Source organism: Trichomycterus rosablanca, chromosome 22 (genome assembly GCF_030014385.1).
Source record: "Trichomycterus rosablanca isolate fTriRos1 chromosome 22, fTriRos1.hap1, whole genome shotgun sequence".
Lineage (NCBI taxonomy): Eukaryota > Metazoa > Chordata > Actinopteri > Siluriformes > Trichomycteridae > Trichomycterus > Trichomycterus rosablanca.
In genome coordinates, this window is record NC_086009.1 from 14,230,001 (window position 1) to 14,255,024 (window position 25,024).

General features: G+C 39.8%; 1 protein-coding gene across 1 annotated transcript in view; it reads left to right on the plus strand.

Annotated features, from left to right (window-relative positions):
* The first annotated feature begins 1,866 nt into the window (after positions 1-1,866).
* Positions 1,867-25,024, plus strand: part of tecpr1b (tectonin beta-propeller repeat containing 1b) — a 28,102-nt gene continuing 4,944 nt past the window's right edge. Inside the window, exons 1-18 of the mRNA XM_063018742.1 lie at positions 1,867-1,912; positions 4,225-4,460; positions 4,563-4,748; positions 5,368-5,490; positions 7,562-7,684; positions 10,760-10,940; positions 11,189-11,286; positions 12,496-12,597; positions 14,211-14,338; positions 14,424-14,839; positions 15,237-15,343; positions 15,428-15,583; positions 15,743-15,892; positions 18,608-18,765; positions 19,856-19,983; positions 20,121-20,214; positions 20,297-20,393; positions 24,172-24,251. Of these exons, the coding sequence (XP_062874812.1) occupies positions 4,236-4,460; positions 4,563-4,748; positions 5,368-5,490; positions 7,562-7,684; positions 10,760-10,940; positions 11,189-11,286; positions 12,496-12,597; positions 14,211-14,338; positions 14,424-14,839; positions 15,237-15,343; positions 15,428-15,583; positions 15,743-15,892; positions 18,608-18,765; positions 19,856-19,983; positions 20,121-20,214; positions 20,297-20,393; positions 24,172-24,251 (2,552 nt within the window). The 5' untranslated portion in view covers positions 1,867-1,912; positions 4,225-4,235. The remainder of the gene's footprint in view (positions 1,913-4,224; positions 4,461-4,562; positions 4,749-5,367; positions 5,491-7,561; positions 7,685-10,759; positions 10,941-11,188; positions 11,287-12,495; positions 12,598-14,210; positions 14,339-14,423; positions 14,840-15,236; positions 15,344-15,427; positions 15,584-15,742; positions 15,893-18,607; positions 18,766-19,855; positions 19,984-20,120; positions 20,215-20,296; positions 20,394-24,171; positions 24,252-25,024) is intronic.

Sequence of the window (25,024 nt, forward strand, 5' to 3'; positions counted from 1 at the left end):
TTGGACTGTGGGAGGAAACCGGAGCACCCGGAGGAAACCCACGCGGACATGAGGAGAACATGCAAACTGCACACAGAAAGGACCCGGACGTGACATTAAGTTTCAAGGTACCATTGTACAACTATGAATACAATATTTATGCAAAATCACTTGGTGAAAGACAAGAATACACTCCGAGCCAGTTGGCATGGCATTACAGTGCAAAGTACACATACTGTACATACTCACACCTAAGGGCAATTCAATGAAGCACATCCAACTTCTGCATGTTTCTGAAAGGTGAGCAGAAACCGGACACGTCCACTCCAATATTAAGATATGCTCAAAATGCCTACACGCTTTGCGTAGTGTTAAAATCCATCAGTGTTCCCATTGGTTCTTGATATGACAGGGGTTTGAATCCAAGCACAGAGAGTTTAGGAGGCCAGCTGTAAATAAAAAAAATGACACCTCAATGACTAAATGACCCAGATTATTAATTTATCCACAAGTATGATAAAGGCCTTCACTTTTTAGAAGAGCTCTAGCAGGAGAGAAGTTTGGCAGACTGACTTTCTACTGGTCATGTCTATTGAAGAAGATTGGCCCTAAGAAGAGGGGTATGTTTTGACTTATTGGAGCATAATCGTAAGCACTGAACTAGGAACTAGAAGACAAAAATATTAATTTAAGTTGTTGTGTGAATATTTCTGGTTAAAAAAAACCTACCTAAACATTTAATAGAACTACTTCACATTCGTAAACATTATTTTTGACAAAGGAGTATTTGTTATTATTATTATTATTATTATCATTATTATCAGCATTATTATTAATACTACTACTAAAAATGATAATAATATTAATAATTATAATTATTATTATTAATATCATTATTATATAATTATTATTAATTCTGCTACAACTACTACTACTAATAATAATAATTATTATTATTTATTATTATCATTATTATTCTTCTACTAATAATTATGATTATTATTATGATGATTATTATTATTATTAATACCACTAATGAAAATAATATTTTTATTATTATTATTTATTATCATTATTATCATTGTTATTATCATTATTATTAATTCTACTAATAATAATAATAATTATTATTATTATTATTATCATTATTATTAATTCTACTACTACTACTATGAATAATAATAATAATTATAAGAATAATAATATTAATAATAATACAATCAATTATAAAAAATATTATCATTATTATTATCATTATTTAAACTACTACTAATTATAAAAAATATTATTATTATTATTTATTATCATTATTATTAATACTACTAATAATAATAATAATATTTATTATTATTATTATTTACTATTATTATTTTCCTTATTATTAATTCTACTAATAATAATAATAATTATTATTATTTATTATTATTATCATTATTATTAATACTACTACTAATAATCAATATTTTAATAATAATTATTATTATTTTGCAGAAATGATTTTAGACTATAAATATATCTGAATGCACTAAAGAGGTACTTTTCCTAATTTAGTTTATAACGTTGTAAGATAGGTCAGCAGTTTTTATTCTTTCCTGTGTTGATAAAAGAATGTACTGTATATAAAAGCAGATGTGTGTGTAACAGACAGGCTGTAAGACACTGATCACTCACCTGCTGCTGAATAATATATATTTAATAAATAATTAAAAATCTAAATGTGAATACAGAGAAGCTTCAGAAAACCATCCCACTTAGACAGAGCGGCCAATCACAACTCGAGATTACTGAGCTGTCCTATTTGGTAGCCAATCAAAATCAACTGCGTCTTCCTTGTTGTGGCTGTGAGCCCGTCAGAATATTCGCTTAGAATAAGATAGTAATGAAGGAGGAGGTGAATTATAACTTGCTATACGCGCATTCGGGGATATAAAGCGTAAGTTTGGTCACATATATTTATAAAATGACTTTATTAATTATTATTTAAAGTTGTGTGGTGGAATGTATGTGCATGGCGTCGTTTAAATGCTATGTGATAAGAGTAAGCGAAACTGAGTGTGGAATTACAGTGTGGATGATGTAGAACTCATACAGGCCGGTGTCCTTTATCTGACTCAAGCTCTTCAGCAGGGTTCCAGCATTAAAGGCTTCTTTACCTTGTTTAGCTTTGTTTACATGAATATTAGATTTACTAATATTTTACTATTTACACAACATTTTATAATACAGTGGTACCTTGAAACTCGACGTCAATTGATTCTGGGAATGTTGTTGAGTTTTAAAGGCGTTGAGTTTCGAGGTATTTTCTTCCATAAGGATGTATAGGAAACCTGTTAATGCGTTCCATGGTCCCGTGGAGCTGCATATATTTTAATCTAATGTAAAATAATGGGGTTGTTTTTGACACTTATACACTTAAAACATAAATATAATATAAAAACACTGAAATACAATTGCAAAACAGTTTAAAGTCAGTAAAATACAATAAAACCTGCTCTTTATCTTTACTTTATTGTTTCCTTATGCTTCTTTTTTTTAACCCCTTTTTCTCCCACTTTAGCTCATCCAATTTCTACCCGTCAATCATCCTCTCGCTAATGCTGGTCCCTGCTCCTGATTGGGGAGAACGAGGCTGCTCCACGCCCCCTCCGAAATGTGCACAGCAGTCAAACATCTTATCACCCACACTTGACGAGCGCAGTGTGGTACAACGCTGTGCACGGAGGGCCACACCCTCTACCCATCTCCGTGCAGGCGCCACCAACCAGCCAGCAAAAATCGTAATCGCACTAGTCTGAGAGAGAGTCCCCATCCGGCTTTAGTCCCGCCCACTTACCTGAACAACAGGCCAATCGTTGTTCATGTAGCCACTCAGCCTCAGCCGGCAAGGCAAAGCCGAGATTCGATACGATGTATTCGAGATCTCAGCTCTGGTGAACAGAGTGTGTTTTACCGCTGCGCCACCTGAACGGCTTTCCTCATGCTTCTTAATCGTGGAGATGCTTGGAATATTATATTCCATTCAGTAAAGGTGCATTCACTTAAAAACCTGCTGTGCACAAATGCACAAATCTTAACCCGAATTATTGTACTAAAACAAGCAAGGAATTTCATTAGTAGAGAGACCTTATGAGCAGTAATAATTAAAGGAGGTTTAGTGTTCCTGTGTCGTTCTTTTAATACATTAAGTCCCATTGAGGTTTTTTTTTTTAACGATAAGTGTTCTAGACTCTCTCTGAAAAGCTGATTGTTACAATCTCTCAGCACCCCGAGCTTTAACACAAGTTTAAAAGTGAAACAGAAGAAAAATCCAGCTAAACACAGATACATGTGGAGCTTTTAGAGTGAATTTGATGGTTATTCCACACAAATGCAGATTCGTCTCATATTCGCACTTTGATTACATTTTACTGCACCGCTAAAGCGAAGCGCTGAACAAAGCAGCTGTTCACTGTTAATTAAAAATTAAATGAATCAATTTTTTAAATTAAAAAAAGCTAAACATGTTGAGTTTAAGGGAAATGTTAAGTTTAAGGGTACAAATTACTTGAAGAAGGGCGTTGAGTTTTAAAGATTTTGATTTTAGGGGACGTTGAGTTACTAGGTACTACTGTACCCCTGTCAATGGAGTAACTTAAACTTATGGTGTTTACTTATTCCACACATGTTTCCGGCTGGGCTGGGGGGGCTACACCAACAACTACCTCATAACTGCATTACAATGCAATTATGACCTCTGCTGGCTGGTTGATGGTGCCTGTTGACCAGAGTTGATCAGGGTGTGACTCTTCATACACAAGGCTGATCCGCATCTCGTGCAGGAGAAAAGATGCAGTCAGCTGCTGCACACGTGTCGGAGGGGGCGTGTGTCAGTCTCACTCTCCTCAATCAGAAGTGGAGATCAGCATCAGTAGAGAGGAAGCGCAATGCAGTCAGGTAATTGGATACGACTAGATTGGAAGGAAAATTGCAAAAAAAATGCAAAAAAAGATGCAAAAAAAGGTTTTGGTTGATTAACTCATTTTATTTTGTACATACAGTATAAACAAATTTGAATTTGATGCCTGAAACACACTCAAAATAATTCAAAATTATAGGTGGTAGTTCGATGGTCTGATAGTTTGATGGTAGTAGTGTGCCTGTTACGTTTAATGTAAAAGATTAATTTAAAATATAGAAAGCATAACATTGAAGGCATTGTTTTTATATTAATATTTGACCAAAAATGTTTGTTGCTGTTCTTTGTAGTTCTTCCCACCATGCCAGGTTCTGTGTTGTGGGCAGTAGATGTGTATGGAAGGGTGTTCCACCTGTTTGCCGAGCGAGGACGCTGGGAGCGATGTGAGGAGAATCAAGTGGAGCTGAAACGTGTTACTGCTTCAGATCAGTGCTGCTGGGCTATTGGCTTCGATCAGCAGGTTTACCTTAATGTTCTCCCTAGTGATGAAGTCATACATCATCAAGAGGAAACTTATGAAAACCAGGTAAATTACACTGCAGCCAAGCTGTTTATCACATCTGCATTATTCAGAGCTGTTAAAATTTGTTTGGGTGTGTGTATGTGTATGTAAATGACTGTCTATTAGAGATGGAACCCAGTGGAGGGATACACAGACACACTGCTGCCCACAGATCGCTGGCCATGGACGGATGAGTGGGGAATGAACCCTCAGCCTCTGCACAGCTTCCACCTGCCATCCGAGAACTGGGAATGGGAAGGAGACTGGTACGTGGATGATGAGAGCTGTGGAAGAGAGTCTACGGCCACAGGGGTGAGTGAAAAAGATTCATGTTGAATGCTGGCATTTGCACAGGCAGAAAACCAGACTGGCATCTGATGACCTTAGGTTACGGGAGGGATTGTAGAATTTTAGGAGGTCTGAAAGATAAACAGGACCCAAACCATGGAGTGCCTTATAGGTGAATAGAAACACTTCCACCTGGAGCAAATGAATGCTTAACGAGGTGCTGGTGAGGTGTTAGTTAAGAAGATGCCTTAATGCTTCCTCTACCAGTCATAAATGGACTAAAGAACGGGTGGCCACATTTCATGTCAATCATGTTGGACTGTTTGAATAAGGTTGCAATCTACCAGTGCACTGTGCAATCGACTGGTTGATTGCGATCGACGTATTGGGCATTTAACAAGAGTAAACTACACCTTGATAAAGGAGAAGTACCACTTTATATACCCTCTAAACTGGATCTTTGTGGAGAAAAATCTCATACTGCAGAAGGATAATCACCAAATGGGCACCTGAAGACAGAAAAAGTCAATCACGTTTGTCAAAGCTTAACCCATTACTTGGGTTAAGAAACTGACTGTTCATCTAATGTCATGACATCTAACGTCTTTGCTGCTAGTGTATAAAATAACGTTTACTCCTGTAGGGTTGGGAATATGCTGTGGACTTCCCTACCACCTTCACCAAGGAGAAGAAATGGAACTCTTGTGTCCGGCGCAGGCGATGGCTTCGCTACAGGAGATATAAAGCACTTGGATTATGGGCCAAGGTAAAATGACTTAGTTTCTAAGATGGACTCCAGGATTATTGGCACTCCTGGTAAAGTCGGCTAATCTCTAACTAAAATATGGAAAAAATCTTACCTTGAACAAGGGTTAGATTATTTTTTGAGAAATAGAAATTCTATTAAAACAATTATCCAGTCACTAACTAAAATGTATTAGATGGAAAAAAACACTTTCTGTTTTTGCTTCTGTTTCCAAACACTTTGTAGGCGTGTAGATGGCGTGTAGATTTGTAGACCTGGTTATTAAAAATGCTAGAGGAATTATTCTTTATAACCATCGTCCACACTGTACATGAGGAAAAGATACAACATAGTTCTCTATTCCATTACAGTTCTGATTGTTTTATTGTTCTAAGAGAGGTTATGTGTAGCTGTTTTTATAACCTTTATAAAGGTCAGCACATTTTAGTTCCTATTTTTTACTTTACATTTTTACATTTACATTTTCAGCATTTAGCAGACGCATTTATCCAAAGCGACTTACAGTACTGTGACAGTATACAATCTAAACAATTGAGGGTTAAGGGCCTTGCTCAAGGGCCCAACAGTGGCAACCTGGCAGTGGTGGGGCTTGAACCACCGACCTTTTGTCTACTAGTCCAGCACCCTAACCGCCAAGCTACAGCTGCGGTGACTACTTCAATAAAGTAATAAATTATTATTTTGGCATTTTTAAACAACCATGATTCATACAGTGGATTTAAAACTATGTAGGCCCCTTGACTTTTTGCACACTTTATTAAGCAAACAATGATTTATCAATACCTATCAATGCATACTTAATCACTCATAATGACAAAGTGAAAACTGCACAATGTTTTTAGAGTTTTTTTCCCCCACAGAGTTTCCAATGCCATCCGAGTCCAGCTTTCCACTTTCCCATATACCATTCATTCATGTTGGCAATTTTTTGGTGACACCTTCTACCATGTTTGTTGATAATGTCCCTAAAGCTTGGTTCAGGTGTGAATGCAAAAATGTATCTATAAATCATAAATCATTGCCCTCAAAATAATTCCCTTTAGATTTCCTATGTGACTTGTTCTTTGTTTGCATTAGACCATCAAAGTGACTGTCTTTCATTTGTGGGCTAAAAGGTGTGAAAGAAAAAAATAATTTACACTAGAAGTATTAATACATAATCAGTTACTACTTAGAAAATGTAGCTATGCTTAGGGCATGGTTAGGGCCAGTAGTCATGTTCCAATATTCCAGCAATACTGCTACAATAGAATGTTTCTGGATGTGTACATGGTGTACATGATAAGAAATGCGTCAATTGCATTGTATGACATCCAAAACCCAGTTCTGTCTGATTCTATCTGATCTGAAATCTCTGTTAACCAAAACCAGATTAAGCCCAGCATCACGGTTTCAGGAGAGAGCAGGTTGCCAACTGAGGAGCCGGCAAATCTGTGACTGAATAAACCAGGATAAATAGAAACACTTCCACCTGGAGCGCATTAATGTTTCCTCTACCAGCCATAAATGGCAACCTGGTCACGGCTCTCCTCAATCAGTAGTGGAAGTCAGCATCAGTAGAATGTTACTGGATGTGTACATGGTGTACGTGATAAGAAATGCGTCAATTGATTTGTATGACATCCAAAACCCAGTTCTGTCTGATTTGGACCAGTTCTTTTGTTCTAGCTGAGAAATCTCTGTTAACGATGGAATCTTCCACTGTCATTCAAGGTCACCAACAAGATATATAAAGATGTTTATTTTCCCCAATGTTATCACATTCACAGAGCCTCTTTTCTACTCTCTTTTCTACTCACAATCCAGTCTTTGAGGTATTTTATAAAGGGTTTTTCCAGCAAAATAAAATCCTATGTTATGGAAAATCTGAATTGCTTGACTAATAATCTTTCAACATCCATCTGATACACCAAAACAATAAGGAAACACAAACCTTGCAAAACATTGGTACTATCTTTTATATCATCATCGTACCAATGTAATAATTAACACTTTTATAAACCATTATAAAAAGCAGATATTAAAATATGACTCTTGAGCTGCTTTTTCCATATGAATTATATTGACTTAGGTGCCTTTAGACAAGGGTCAGCCTCCTCCAGACCCTTTTGGTGATATTAGCTGTGGAGGCTGGGAGATGAGTGACCGACCAGACAAACCTATCTCTCTGTGGGCTGTGTCTCAACAAGGAAAGGTAAGAGTTCTTCTACCTTAAAAGGACTTTAAGGGTTCACTTGTAGTGTACATTATACATTAATACATGCAGTTTGCCAAGCTTACTAATGTTAAACCTCAGTGATACATTTAAAGGCCACTAAACTAGCTTAATATATCCAGCTGTCATAAAAATATCTGCTTTTACTTAACCAAATTTCAGATTTAATCAGGTTTAATCAGCTTTATCCTTTTCAATGTTCAGTTTTAGTTCAAATGAAGGTACATTGTTGATTATTACATTGTTGTAACATCATGTGGGCGTTCAGCGCTTGGGTGGCACAGCAGTAAATGTAATGTAATTTACTGCTGTGCCACCCAAGCGCTCTAAATTTTGTTTATTGTATTCATTTTTTACATTATAAGTGCGGCACGGTGGCTAAGTGGGTAGCACTGTTGCCTCACAGCAAGAAGGTCCTGGGTTCGATCCCCAGGTGGGGCGGTCCGGGTCCTTTCTGTGCTGAGTTTGCATGTTCTCCCCGTGTCTGTGTGGGTTTCCTCCGGGAGCTCCGGTTTCCTCCCACAGTCCAAAAACATGCAGCCAGGCTAATCAGAGACACTGAATTGTCCTATAGGTACCTAGCAACTACGATGCATAAACCAGTGCATTGTAGTGTCGGTCCCAAGCCCAGATAATTAGGGAGGGTTGTGTCAGGAAGGGCATCTGGCGTAATAACTGTGCCAAATCAATAATGGGATCACGATCCGCCGGCGATTTTTTACATTATAAATTTATTTACAACAATGTAATAATCTACAATGAACCTTCATTTTCACTTAAACTGTGAACTGGGAAGGATAAAGCTGATTAAATTACATTAGCCCACTACTGCTTGGATCCAGGGTTCAAATCCTTAGAGGTTCTATCAGCCAGTAAAGCGTCTACACACAGACATTGGCTATGTCTAAAAGGGATGCCTGAGGCCCTATGATAGATTGGCCCCCTGTCTGAGGTGTGTTACTGCATTGCACCAAGTTCTTCCAGGACAAATCAGTGGTAAAACATGATAAATGTACATGATAATAATGGAAAATAATGGAGCAACAAATCAATACCTCTGTGATTTGTCAGAAATGTTCCAAATGCCTAAATATTGACTTTATAACTAAGTGTAATACAGTATTTAGCTAATTATCTTAACAAAAAGAGTCACATAGCCTGTAAAAATACATTTTTAATTTCATTTAGTTGTATTTGAGTATCATTTTAAGTAAAGTACCTTCCTTACTGGAACGGTACACATCAACTAAACTTGACGCCAGTGAAATCTGGCCTGCAAATTAGCTTAGAAAAATAAGATGTTACGTTCACTAAGAAAGCTAAATTTGAAAAACATTAAGCCTATGTAACTCCCAAGGTTTGTTCACCAACTGAACCCGTCCTTTGACATGTAATCTTACATTTAATCGTCTATTGTGGCATCAGATTGAACGCATAGTTTTACACACCTGTGGGCTTTGAGTTCTGCAGATTTCACAAATGAATTAATTTAACAATCTTCAGTGTGACACAGGTCATTCATATGATGATAAACCATTTACATATAAATAAATGAATAAATACATTTTACACAGGTCCGTATGTACAGTATGTAAACACGGATTTATGTTAAAATCTCTTATTAGACCACTAGAGGTCGGTAGAGCTCTGCCATCACAATTAGCTTCGCTTTACATTTATCTAACCTGAACAGGTTAGAGTTTTGGTAACAGTTATCTTACTTTGATACCTATGTAATAAAAATGTAAATCCTCTTTTAAATATAATTTATAAATAAGTATTTAGCTCATATGCAGGGTGTATATAAAGTTTAAAGTGATGCAGTGACAACATGTTTCAGTTAATATAGGATAGACTCAAGGAAATGTAACATAAAACGTCTTCTAGTAAATATGTCAGGTTTCAAAAGTTAGCCCACCAGCTAGCCCACCAATCCTCAAATAGGTCTGCCCAAACCACAGTATAAAATAAAACATAGCAGCTTAGTTGTTGTATTAAAATTAGGGCTGTCACGCGATTAAATTTTTTAATCGCGATTAAAGAACCAAATTAATCGCAATTAATCGCAAACTAATAACTAAGCAAAATTTGAACAGTTATGCACATTTTTATATTGCAAGAACATGTTTACCAATAAAAACATTCATAAAATTATATTAAATTATTAAATCTAAATTATTTTTTAGAAAGCCAGCCAATGCCTTATATAGAGTTGTTAACAGCTACCCATCTTTTAGTCAGTTATTGAAAATGACAAGTCTGTTCACATTATGTGACAAAAGTGAGAATCTTTACTGTTCATAACCCTGCCACTAAAAACAGGAGCTTATAATATGAACCATTTCTAGATGCAACACCAGTGGCGTAACTAGGAGCTCATGGGCCCCAGTGCAAAAAATAATTTTTGGGCCCCCTCAACAAATATGCATATGCTGATGCTTAATGCACAGTTTTGGTTATTTTAATTTTACTTAACAAAAATATTGTAATATTTTTGAGGCAATGAGGGGGCAGTGAGGTGAGTGGTTGAGTTCATAGTTTGTTTCAGAAGTGCATTGTCCAAAATCTGCCTGCTCCCAAGTGCACACTTCATCCCATTATATTCCTGCACTTCTTTTAGAACATTCACCACTTTTTCCAGAAAACTGTTGCAATCACAAATGCATTGGTATTCATGTTTGTTTCCATTTGTTTCCTTTGATTTAACTCCACATAAAACTCTACAAAATTAAAACTTGGTAGCTCACCATTGGGAAACAACTTAAATCTATCTCTTCCTGTAACTGGACTTTTGGACCACTCTTCTTTTGCCAAATGCTCCAGGTCTCAGATTTGGAAGGTGTTCTCTCCCAACTGTGTGTATTCCAGTGGAAATAAAAGAAATAAACTAAAATGAGAATAACAAAGCAAAGAATAACCATAATTGCAACCATTTTTTGAAGAATTTGTGTATTTTTTAAAAGAGATGCAGTGCCATGACTGTACATTCTAATTCTTAACCTAATAACAATAAATGACGCTAAATTAAAGTGTAATGTCTTCGCCTACATTCAGGTATGGTTCCGCTCAGGTATTCAGCTGCAGAATCCAGAAGGGACAGCGTGGGAGCACATTCCAGGACCGTTCCCTACAGAAGTAGCCCAGGTGAGCGCCGGCCCTGGTGACCTGCTGTGGGCCGTGCTCTGGGATGGACAGCTGCTCGTCAGAACAGGCATAAGCAAGCAATGCCCAAAAGGTCTGGTATCGCTGATAAAACAAGTTAAAATATTTGGTTAGATTGACACATTTTAGTACATTTTAGATTGTATTGATTCTTTCAGCGGATGACCAAAGTTTATTTGAACTGAGCCTTGCGTAAGGGCCCATTAGTGACAGTGTGGCAGATTAGGAATTTAGAGCGTTAAGTGCTGAGACACAACTTGAGTGGCAAAGTCTCATAAAGGACAATGTATGTAATTTTGAATTCTATTTGCTATTTTATAGGTGTATCATGGGTGATGGTTGAGCCTCCAAACAAAACAAGAGCCATCCATGTAGCAGTGGGGGTTTGTGTGGTTTGGGCAGTCACCAGGGACAATAAAGTAAGATTTTTTCCCCATACACTCTGATGTACATATATGCTAGGACTTTTTTATATTCATATTGTCATTTTGGATGTACTGTACATTTTTGAGAACTATGTATTTAACAAGCATACCAGGGACAGTGGTAGCCCAGTGGGTAGAACTTTGGGCTATCAGTTGAAAGTTTGATAGTTAAAATCCCAGCTCTGCCATGCAGCCACAGTTGGGCCCTTGAGCAAGGCCCTTGACCCTGTCTGCTTCAGGGGCGCCGTACAATGGCTGACCCTGTGCTCTGACCCCAGTTTCCAAACAAGCTGGGATACGCAAAGAAAGAATTTTGTGTACTAAACATCTGTATATGTATAAATTACTTACAAAAGCATTCTAAAGATGGGCGCTCGGGTGCCCGAGCGTTGTTAACAATTGATTTGGCTAAGTCTGGGGATGTATCCAAGGCCCTTGTGTACACCTTGTCACCCCTCTCTACACCATCTATCAATTAAAATTGACCCTAAAGGACACAGACAGGACACAAATATTGTTTTGGTGGTGGACTATTTTCAGCATATATGAGTGTATCACAGTGGCAAACCATCAGGGCAATAAATTGTTTATACCTGCTTATTCAATTTGTATTGGAATACGAAGGGTTCGATCAAAGAAGCTTCTTTGTTCCCTCTGATGTGGGTAAAAAGAACATCAGGTCAGCGATAACATCTCAGACCAATTTCAAATGACAGTTAAATTGACCGATCTGGGCAGTGGTCCAAGGTTTAAGAGTCACAGTTTGCTATTGGAGTATCAGGTGCAGCAGTGTTGGGATTTTAAAACACGTTGGTGTAAATGGTGGAAGGAGTATAGCACTCCAGCCAAAAATATAAAGAAATAAAGTGTTCACTGATAAAAGACACACTGTGTATCAACAGAGGATAGTTCAAGTTTCTGCATAGATACTTGCTCAAAGGCCCAGCAGTGGCAACTTGGAAAGAGTGGATCATAAACCCTCATATAGTCAAGTAATACTCAAGTAATACTCAAGTAATAGTCAAGTAATAGTCAAGTAGCCACCACTTTAACACACTTTATCTTACAGTGTGTAATGGTGTGTTTACCAGGGTGTTCTTTTGCTTCTTTGAAAGAGTAGGATGGTATTTCCAAGGTGTATGTTAAATTGATGTAAAGCATAATGCCTTGTGCATGTTATTGCCATGTCTGTGTACGTTACAGGTATGGTTCCGAAGAGGTGTGAACTCTCATAACGCCACTGGCTTAGACTGGATTGGTATTAGTGGAGAGATGGTGATGATCAGCGTTGGGCCAAAAGACCAGGTAAGGCACAGAAAAGTGGATAGAAATGGTTTTAGGATAGGAATTTAGAGCCCATATGCTACATGTCACACAAATTAACTTTACATTTTTGGCCACATGCACATGCAGCATTGAGTCTTTCTGTCACCAACAAACATCTGCATTAACTGGACACATAAAGTTCCGTCTTCCATCTCAGACCCCCTGCTTCTGTTACTGCACTGATGTCACTATTTGCTAAAGTGCTGGAACTGCTGAGCCTCATCGCTAGCGATGCAACCCCCTCCCTGCCCTCCTTCGCCTAGCTCTGTGTAACTTAAGCCATAGACTCGGTTCCTCAGGCCGCTGCACACAGCTTATCCAAGCCAAATATATACTCCTTCTATACTCTCACCCCTGGACAGCCATATGGGAGCATAGCTAATTTGGGGTTGGCTCTGCACCACATGCCCATATTTCACATTTTATTCCCAGCAGCCTTGGATCAGCTTAGGGTTCACATGCAGAGTTAACAAATGTCTTGCTTTGAATTGGGTTAATTGGGCGTAATGTCTCAGAACTGAGTCAGCAGGTTAAAAACGTGAACACAAAATAACATCAAGATATAGAGAATGTAGAATGTACTTTACAGCAATGTCACTGATTTTCACAAATAATATATATATATTTTTTTATGAAAATAAGATTGTATTTTTGCAAAAAATATCATAGTAATCATAGTAATGTACCATAATATCAAACTTAATTTTAAAAATGACAAACTAGTGTACTGCATGTTGTCATTCTGCCCTGTTGAAAACAGATACAGGATACTGCAAGTCTAGACTGTATTTGATATGATGCTTCTGTACTGACCTAAATTTGCTCTGGCTCTATGTTTACTGGTCAGCAAGTGGTGGTCTATGACTATTAAAGTTTAAAGCTTTAGACAGACAGACAGACAGACAGACAGACAGACAGATAGATAGATAGATAGACATAAAGAGTTAGATAGACAGACAAACACATAGATAGACATACATAGAGACAGCCAGGCAGGTAGGTGGGTAGACAGGCAGACAGACAGATAGATAGACAGTTAAAGATATATAGGAAGTTATAGATAGATATATAGATAGATACATACATATATACATAGACAGACAGACAGAAAGACAGATAGATAGATATACAAATAGACATAGATATAGCTAGATAGACAGACAGACAGACAGACATAAAGATAGATAGACAGACAGACAGACATGAAGATAGATAGATAGATAGATAGATAGATAGATAGATAGATAGATAGATAGATAGATAGATAGATAGATAGATGTTCAAATCATGTTTTTCAGCAGCAACTATTGGTAACAGGTGTAACAAACCAGTTATATAAAGGTAATTACATGTTTGCAGCAACAGTTTAGGGAAGGTCCTTTGGCATTAATGGGACATCAATTGAGGCCTTCTTGGCCAACATCAGTGCCCAGCCATACCAATGCTCCTTTGACTGAATGGGCAAAAAACTGACAAGATCACATATAGGTCACTCTATTTTAATACCATTGGTTTTCTCATGGTCATGTGTCCAGATACTTTTGGCCATATGGTGTATTTACATATAAATATTTTTGTATCATTTGATTTAGGTGTGGGGGATTGGCAGTGAGGACAGGACTCTCTATTTCCGCTACGGAGTAACTAACACTGAGGTCACAGGGAGAGCCTGGGTCCCTGTTCGTGCCCACTTGGACACTGAAACTACCCACAGGGCCGGGTAAGGAACTGGCTAATTTCACACAATTTATTTCTTCTCTAGTGTCATTTTAATCTCAGTCCCACTTTGGCTTTATTCTGCACAGTGCCGCTTCCCTCATCGACGCTGAACCAGCGTCACCACATCGGGGCTCGGTACTAGGCTGTGATGATTTGGACAAGGGTTCTCTCTCCCGGGTCACCAGCGACAGCTTTATCTCCGCCTTGGTGGCTGAACGCAACACACCCACACCTGAAGTGGATCAGGAGGACTCAAAGGAGGCCGGGCCTTCTCAGAATTCTGTGCTTCCTTCTACTCGATCGAGATCCGGCGAGTTACCGTGGAGTAACGTGGACCTGGCAGAGATGAACGCTCTTCCAGCCGGCGCTGCGCAGAGACCAGTGGCTGTCTATCCCATGGGGGAATCCGTGCTACAGGAGGAGCGGCCTCCGTGGGCCTGGATCGCTGCAGGACAGTGTGAGATAGACACCGGCTCTCACATCAGCTGGATGGAAATACGAGGTACAGTATATGGTTTTGGGCAAGGATGTCCAAACTACGGCCCACGGGTCATTTGCTTGTAATTTGATGAATGGCATGGCAGCATGAGGAAAAAAATTCTGCGGTCTGATTAGATAGGCATTATGTCGGATAAATAAAACAGGCACTGCACATCACCTGACTAATACCTTTCCTATGTGAAACATGGTGGTGGTAGCATCATGCTTGTGGGGGAAGCAGCTAAAATATAAAACAACTTAAAATTCCATCAAATTTCTAAATAGGGACGTGTTAGCCTGGTGGGTGGAGCTTTGGGCTAGTTCACCAGAAGGTTAAAGTTCTGGCTCAGTAGTTTAGTCACTGTTTGGCCCTTGCAACCAAATCCATTCAACTATCTTGTTTGTTATCTTCTACCCAGATGCAGGGCCTCTGTCTCCCTCCATCACTCCTGTGCTTAATGTCACAGGTTCTCAGGACCAACCAGCAAAGACAAAAATGCAAGAAAAAGAGGACTCTATGGAACGGGTACTGCACAAACACAGAGCATAGCGTTTCTCTGTACGTGTTGACACTGGCTGGTGAAAAGATGTGTGTCTGTGTGTGTGTCAGTCTGTCAGGGTGAAAAAAGGTACAATGTACTGGTGGAGAGACTGGACACCCCATCAGTGGGACGAGGTGTGTGTGATCCTGGAGCAAGTCAGGGGCGGAGCAGCACCCAATAATGACATCCTTTATATTTCCTATACACACAACCAGGAAAGAAAGGTGAGCAGTACACACATTCTCAAATCCCCAGTATAAAGTATACTCAATTCAAGGGGTCTGAATGATTTCTACATACAGTATATTGTATATCACAACAGCAGCTGACCAAAATACTAAATTAACTTGACCTTTTCCCGCCCATTTACCCTTTTTGCTCAGTACCTGCATGCCGTGATAAGCGGAGTGACCGCTCTTGTTCCGGAACAGTCGGATTCTTTATACGCGCTTGCTGTGTATACTGCTGAGAGGACGAGGCAGAGATGGCCTGTTCGTCTAGCTACAGAGTCCCAGCAAGATATGGAGAACTGGGTAATGTTGCCACACTGCCAAATGCTTACATCGACCCAGTATGACAGGACAGTAAACGGGTCCAACAGTGTGTTTATATTAACGTTTAAAATCAAGTAACTTCAGAACTCGGACGTTTTAAAATTAAGTGTTTTAGACACATTGTCACTCAGTTGTGGTCAACATTATTGGCACACCTGTATTTTAAGTACACCATGTAAAATATTACCTGAAATAAAGGTCTATGACCCCATTGCCTAAGGAAAAAGAATGGCTGAATTTTGCCCAAGCTTACAAAGACAAACCTCAAATTCTTCTGGTACAGTGTTCTATAAACAGATGAAATAAAACTTGAGCTCTTTGGTAATGTATACCAACATAAAAAGAAAGAAAAGTGCACTCTACCTAAACATGGTAAAACATGATAAAGGATCCATAATGTTGTGGGGCTGCTTTGCTGCCTCTAGAACTGGGAAATAATGAAAACAGAGCCTTATTAGAGCACAAAATGTGCTCATAAGTGCGATTCAAAACAAGGTCTGAAGCAAACTAAATGTGTCCTATCACAGGATAATGCCCAAATGCATCCAAAAGTACCCAAGAAAGGCTAAGAAATGCCTTTAATCCTGTACCTGCCATATACTATGTTTCTTTAAGTTTTTATATGAATTTGGACATGGTGTTGTTATATTCTAATGACACAAAGGTGGCATTAAGGACCACAACTGTATCTGGTTATATAAAGGGTGTCCCAAAATTCACACAAGAAGTAATTTTGATAGAGAACACAGGTTTTTAATTAAAAATTTTAAATTTTTAATTGATTCATAAAGTATACAGTATAGGGTTATGTATGGAATAGCATATCGGGTAAATGGCCTCCACGGCTTTGCTGGCACATACGCACTCTTCTGTCGAAATTTTCCATGACCGTTTTGCATAAATGTGGCTGAATTTCGTTGATACAGCGCTCAATTTCCTCCTTCAAGGCGTGGGTGGTCGTGGGCTTGATGGCATAAACCATAGACTTCAAAAAACTCCAAAGAAAAAAGTCCAACGACGTTAAATCGCATGATCTGGGCGGCCAATTCTGATCACCAAAACGGGAAATTACACGACCAGGAAATGACTCATGCAGTAATTGAATTGTTTCTCGGGCTGTATGGCATGTGGCACCGTCTTGTTGAAAGCACATGTCGTCCACATCCATATCTTGCAATTTAGGCACAAAAAGCTGGATTATCATGTCGCAATAGCGAGCACCATTAACTGTTATTGCCTGACCAGCCGCATTTTCGAAGAAGAATGGTCCGATGATGCCTCCAGCCCAAAATCCGCACCAAACAGTGACACGTTGTGGATGCATTTGTTTCTCAACAATCAGTCGTGGATTTTCTGAACCCCAAAAGCGACAATTTTGATGATTAATGAAGCCATCAAGATGAAAATGAGCCTCATCGCTTAAGATGACTTTGTTCGAAAAATCGGCATCCACTTGTTGTTGTTCCAAAATCCATTCAACGAACTCTCTTCGCTGTGCGTTGTCAGTAGGCTTCAGTTCTTGACTCAGTTGAACTTTGTAAGCATGAAGATGCAAATCTTTCGTGAGAATACGCTGTAGAGAGCTTCTGGAAATGTTCAATTCTTGACCACGGTGCCGAATTCCTGGACTGTCAGCAACACTCTCACGAACTGCTTCGATGTTTTGTGTTGAACGACTTGTTGAAGGACGGCCAGAGTGTCTAAGATCACTAATTGATCCAGTCTCCCTGAATTTTTTAATTAATCTCTTCACAGTTGATGAAGTTAAATCACTATTCTGACCATATTTTGTACGAAAATTGCGAACTGTAGCTGCCAAACCTTCATTATTTTTAAAATATTGCTCAACAATGAAAACGCGTTGTTCTTTCGCGTAGCGCTCCATTTTTAATAACCCTGAACTGTGAGCTGTCACTCTGTCTTTTTTTTTTCGTTGGCAACACTTTACCGCACAAATGGCGCCAAATTCAAATCTTGCGTGACTTTTGGGACACCCTATATAAACAGGTGAATCACTTGCATGCACGATTTATTAAGTATTGATGCTGCTATATTACCAGTAAAAATGTATTGAAACTAAAATGCAAGCGCCCAGGTGGCACAGTGAGGTATTCTGCTGGTGCACCAGTGCTGGAATTTTGAACTCTCCAAATTAAAATCTGAGCTTTTCTACCGGTCGGCTGGGTGCCACTTAGCTGGGACAGTTGGCTGTGCCTGCAACAGACAAAATTGGCCGCTAGACTGCAGGTTGGGAAAAGACCTGACATAAAAAAAAAATGGAAATGGGGTCTTTGAGGCTGCTTAAGGACCCTGTTTATTAGCCCAAGGCACCTGTACAGAATTGGAGGAATGCTGAGATCAGTGTATGCCTCCCTGAATCCACTGAAGTATGAGCGAATAAGAAAGGAGGTGGAGTGTGCATGCACTGTGGCTGGCAAATATACCCTCCTCGGATGCAATCGGGTCCCCAGGAGCAAAAGACAGTTAACTACAGTTTACTAATTATTATTTTTATTTAAACCCATTCATTATTAAAGCGTTTTTTACTCGTATAAAACCTAGAACTATAATATTAATGATACGGTTCATGATATGGTTATAAACATGTTCTGTCTCCATGCGATCACCTTGTTGGCAGCAGGGTGGCACTAAGCCTGGTACATTAGTGAGATACTTGTGTTTTTTTTCCTGTAGCTCTCACTCTTAAATAAGTGTTGCTGTGAGGCCAGGGCTCTCCAGGGTCCTCCCTCTAAACAAGCCCTGTGGGCCGTCATCTCCAAAGGGGACATCATGGTGCACGAACCTTTGCCCAACCTGGAAGCACCGGCTCAATATTTACCATGTGAACAGATGTAAGACATGTTTATATTTGTATTATTTCTTGCTGTATGCTTGCTGCATGCTGTTCATATGGGCTATCATGTTTTTGAATCTGCTCAATGCCTCCTTATGTTGTATGCTTGCATGCTTTTGGTTTATAGAAGGATGGAAGGAAGGATTGGTTGACGGACAGTACTGATGTAATCCTGGTATCTGTACAGTCACCAAGCCTACACCAAACCTACAGGGTTAAATATACTTAACCAGTTTACATGTATTTTATAGAACATTGTTTAAAATAGTATTTTGAGCCAAGCCAACAAGGACCACATCATCTTTGCAATGGCATGATTAAATGCTGGAAGTGTTTTTCAGCCTTTTCTCCAGAGCTTTGGCCATTCCCCCCATCAGACATAGCCAGTTATGTCTGCGTAGATGCTTGGTCGGCCGATGGCACCACTGAAATTCAAACCCTGAATCTCTAGTCACCTCCCGTACCCCAGTCATTAACTGGAAGCGGCCCTCCACTGACAGGACTCCAACTGACCAGATGATGTTTGGGTGTTGGATCAGGTACAGCAGTATTAATGGGACTTTTTAAGTAATGCTTAAACTTAATGGCCTCTTTATTAGGAACACATTTTCAGTGCACAATGTGTGTTAATCAGTGGATACTTTCTGTTCCCAGGATGCCTTTGGCTTTATATTTTGGTTGGAGCACTATTCTCCTTCCTACACTGACAATGAGATGTTCAAAAATCTTAACAACACTGCTGCAGCTGATACACCTATGCTAGTACAATACACACAACCATGACATTGCCATGTTCGTTGATAAATGGGGTACAGAGAAACAGGCTACAGTCAGTACAGATTGTATACCCACATCTGTATGGTAGGTCTAGCCTATACAATATATTAATGAATGTACATAGTAGATAGGTGTACCTAATAAAGAGCTCCGTGAATGCTTTAGGTTGATTGGGCCCACTATCAATGTCTAGTGTTAAATTGGTGCATCTGTAGTGTGTGTGTGTGTGTGATAGCTGATAGCTGTCTTGCTTTAACTGGTGTTGCATGGCATGATGGTGGCTGTGTATTTGTGTGTGTATATGGGCTCAGGTTCTGGCGTCAGGTCCCTGGTCACCTACAATGTGTGGAGTCTAACAGTCTGGGTGTGGTATGGGGTGTCGGCTATGATCATACCGCTTGGGTCTACACAGGGGGCTGCAGGGAAAACCAAACCCAGGGTAAAAACTTAAGAATAAACTGTGTTGTTAGAGCTAGTTTAAAGCTTTGCTAAGGCTTGCTGTGGAAACACCATCAGCACTAGTAATGACCTGCTAGTCACTATTAATGTTTTATTGTTTTAAATTGTTACATTTAGATAACGAAGCATGTAAGCACACAGTGTCGGACGTCAGGAATGTCTACATTTACGAGAACCAGCGATGGAATCCTGTCACAGGATATACAAATAAGTAAGTCAAGAGTTTTGTTTATTTATTTTTTTGTCTGTACACCAGCTTTTATCCTGAGAACTTTACTTGTTCTCCTCCTCAGGGGGCTCCCCACCGACCGCTACATGTGGAGTGATCAACTTGGGTTCAAGGAATGCACCAAGGAGAACACCAAACCTCCTTCACCAGAGTGGATATGGGTAGGTGCTCTGAATGTTGTGATCGTAAAAGGAGGAACCTGTACTACATTGAACAAAAAAAGGAGGTTCACTATCAATATGAAATAACAATGGCAATTTATAAATAGTAAAAAATAGAATATATATATATATATCAGGCATAACATTATAACCACCTTCCTAATATTGTGTTGGTGCCACTTTTGCTGCCAAAACAGCCCTGACCCTTCGAGGCATGGACTCAGGCACTGGAATCCTGAAGGTGTGCTGTGGTATCTGGCACCAAGATGTTAGCAGCACATCCTTTAACTCCTGTAAGTTGTGAGGTGGGGCCGCCATGGATCGGACTTGTTTGTCCAGCACATCCCACAGATGCTCGATTGGATTGAGATCTGGGGAATTTGGAGGCCAAGTCAACACCTCAAACTCATTGTTGTGCTCCTCAAACCATTCCTGAAGCATTTTTGCTTTGTGGCAGGGCGCATTATCCTGCTGAAAGAGGCCACAGCCATCAGGGAATACCGCTTTCATGTAAGAGTACATGCTTATGTAGGTGGTACCTGTCAAAGTAGCATCCACATGGATGGCACGACCCAAGGTTTCCCAGCCGAACATTGCCCAAAGCATCACACTGCCTCCGCCGGCTTGCCTTTTTCCCCATAGTGCATTGAGCCTTGAGTCAGAGTCAGAGTCAGAGAGGTTTTATTGTCATTTCAGCTACATACAAGTACATATTGAAACGAAACAGCGTTCCTCTAGGATCACGGTGTAACACGGTACAAAAAGTGCAAGACAGTACAAAACACTGTAAATACAACAATAAATACAAAAAATCCTATAATAAATAACTACAAAAGATATTCCTAATTATCCCTAATATAAATAAGTAATTAGAAGACAGGACTAAAGACAAGTGTTAGTACATGATGGTGAATAGATGGTACAATGGTTCATGAGGTAGTGACATGTACATTAGCAGCGTAAAAATTGGCAATGCCGATAAGGTGCCTAAAAAGTAAATAAGGTGCAAAAATACAAGTAAGGTGCAGAAATTACTTGTGCAGTTCCAGGAGGTGTGCAAAAAATGCAAGTAACATAGTCAATACAGTTCAGTGTGTGGCAGCAGAAAATTGAAATTGTTACAGTACTGAGTTGAGGAGTCTGATTGCCTGAGGGATAAAACTGTTACACAGTCTGGTTGTGTTGGTCCGGATGCTGCGGTATCGTCTCCCAGACGGGAGCAGAGTAAAAAGTCCATGTGATGGATGGGTTGGATCGTCTACAATGCTGAGAGCTTTGCGGATGCAGCGGGTGTTAAAAATGTCCGTGAGAGATGGAAGAGCGACCCCGATGATCTTTTCAGCTGTCCTCACTACTCGCTGTAGAGTCCTGCGGTCCGACGCAGTACAATTTCCGAACCAGACAGTGATGCAGCCGCTCAGGATGCTCTCGATTGTTCCTCTGTAGAACGTGGTGAGAATGGGGGGTGGCAGATGAGCTTTCCTCAGTCTTCTCAAAAAGTAGAGACGCTGCTGGGCTTTCTTGCTGATGGAACTGGTGTTGAGGGTCCAGGTGAGATTCTCCTCCAGATGAACACCGAGAAATTTGGTGCTCTTGACGATCTCAACAGATGAGCCGTCGATGTGCAGTGGGGAGTGGTCCCTTAGTGTCTTTCTAAAGTCAATGACCATCTCTTTGGTTTTATCCACGTTCAGAGACAGGTTGTTGACTTGGCACCAGTCCGTTAGATGTTGTATCTCCTCTCTGTACGCTGACTCATTGTTGTTGCTGATGAGTCCCACCACAGTTGTGTCGTCTGCAAACTTAACGATGGAATTCGAGCTGTGCATTGCTGTACAGTCGTGCGTAAGCAGAGTAAACAGCATGACCGCCATGACCCATATATATATATATATATATATATATATATATATATATATATATATATATATATACAGGTCCTTCTCAAAAAATTAGCATATTGTGATAAAGTTCATTATTTTCCATAATGTAATGATAAAAATTTTACTTTCATATATTTTAGATTCATTGCACACCAACTGAAATATTTCAGGTCTTTTATTGTTTTAATACTGATGATTTTGGCATACAGCTCATGAAAACCCAAAATTCCTATCTCAAAAAATTAGCATATTTCATCCGACCAATAAAAGAAAAGTGTTTTTAATACAAAAAAAGTCAACCTTCAAATAATTATGTTCAGTTATGCACTCAATACTTGGTCGGGAATCCTTTTGCAGAAATGACTGCTTCAATGCGGTGTGGCAAGAAGGCAATCAGCCTGTGGCACTGCTGAGGTGTTATGGAGGCCCAGGATGCTTCGATAGCGGCCTTAAGCTCATCCAGAGTGTTGGGTCTTGTGTCTCTCAACTTTCTCTTCACAATATCCCACAGATTCTCTATGGGGTTCAGGTCAGGAGAGTTGGCAGGCCAATTGAGCACAGTAATACCATGGTCAGTAAACCATTCACCAGTGGTTTTGGCACTGTGAGCAGGTGCCAGGTCGTGCTGAAAAATGAAATCTTCATCTCCATAAAGCTTTTCAGCAGATGGAAGCATGAAGTGCTCCAAAATCTCCTGATAGCTAGCTGCATTGACCCTGCCCTTGATAAAACACAGTGGACCAACACCAGCAGCTGACATGGCACCCCAGACCATCACTGACTGTGGGTACTTAGTCTTCCTCCAGACTCTGGCACCTTGATTTCCGAATGACATGCAAAATTTGCTTTCATCCGAAAACAGTACTTTGGACCACTGAGCAACAGTCCAGTGCTGCTTCTCTGTAGCCCAGGTCAGGCGCTTCTGCCGCTGTTTCTGGTTCAAAAGTGGCTTGACCTGGGGAATGCGGCACCTGTAGCCCATTTCCTGCACACGCCTGTGCACGGTGGCTCTGGATGTTTCTACTCCAGACTCAGTCCACTGCTTCCGCAGGTCCCCCAAGGTCTGGAATCGGCCCTTCTCCACAATCTTCCTCAGGGTCCGGTCACCTCTTCTCGTTGTGCAGCGTTTTCTGCCACACTTTTTCCTTCCCACAGACTTCCCACTGAGGTGCCTTGATACAGCACTCTGGGAACAGCCTATTCGTTCAGAAATTTCTTTCTGTGTCTTACCCTCTTGCTTGAGGGTGTCAATGATGGCCTTCTGGACAGCAGTCAGGTCGGCAGTCTTACCCATGATTGCAGTTTTGAGTAATGAACCAGGCTGGGAGTTTTTAAAAGCCTCAGGAATCTTTTGCAGGTGTTTAGAGTTAATTCGTTGATTCAGATGATTAGGTTAATAGCTCGTTTAGAGAACCTTTTCATGATATGCTAATTTTTTGAGATAGGAATTTTGGGTTTTCATGAGCTGTATGCCAAAATCATCAGTATTAAAACAATAAAAGACCTGAAATATTTCAGTTGGTGTGCAATGAATCTAAAATATATGAAAGTTTAATTTGTATCATTACATTATGGAAAATAATGAACTTTATCACAATATGCTAATTTTTTGAGAAGGACCTGTATATACAGTATATATATATATATATACGCTCCACAGTGGTGTGCTAGTGTGTCAGACTGATGCCATACCCAACTGCTGTGACTCTACTGTCCAACATTTGCCATATACTCAATGTTTTAAATTGTTTTGCCATGTCATAAATATTAAGACTGATGCACTGATTCGAATCCGTGCTTTTTAAAATGCTTTATTTATGATTCACAACCATGCAACAGTGTTACACAATGGTCACTCATCACTTATTGTGTATATCTTGTGACCATCTGTACAGGTATCCGACTGGGCTGTAGACTACAGCACTCCAGGAGGGACTGATAAAGAGGGGTGGCAGTATGCTGCAGATTTTCCAGTGTATGCCTTTTTGCAATAAGTACATCCTTTCTACCTGTACAATCATTGAGAGAGTAATTAGCAGCCAGGTGTTACTAATCAAATGCACAAGATTAGTGTGAAAACCACTGTAATTGGTTGGATTGGGTGAAGATTTGGGCTTGTTTTGCAGAACAGGACCTGAGAAAGTTAACATCATTGAGGCACCAATGAACTTAACTTTATACCAAAATATTTGTGAGACAAATAAACTGAAATCAAGTGCCATCAAGTAGATCCTGACTCCTGGCGACTCCCAATCTAGTCGTATCCAATTACCTGATTGCATTACTGATGCTGACCTCCACTCTGACCGAGGTGAGCCGTGACTAACGCACTGCCCCTCCGACGGCATCTTTTTATCTGCATGAGGCGAGTTCATATGTGGATCAGCTTTGTCCTGATCATACATTATCCCTGGGCATTGGGGAGGCGCCATGAATAAGCCAGCAGAGGTCGTAATTGCTTCATTCCTTATCGGTTATGAGAAACAACAAGCCAATCGTTGTTCGTGTAGGCGCTCAGCCTGCCGGTAGAGATGAGATTCGAACCAACGACTTTGAGGTGTCAGCTCTGGTGTGGTGCGTGTTTTATTACTGCACCACCTGAGCATTGTAGGCTTCTTAATGGCTTGTTCATTGTTCTTCTGATCGTACATCCATATTGCTGGTGGATGTCCTCTTCTTTTACCTTCAACTCATGAATTGGTTCTCCTTATAATGTGTTTAAAATAAGACTGGGTCGTCCCCCTAGAC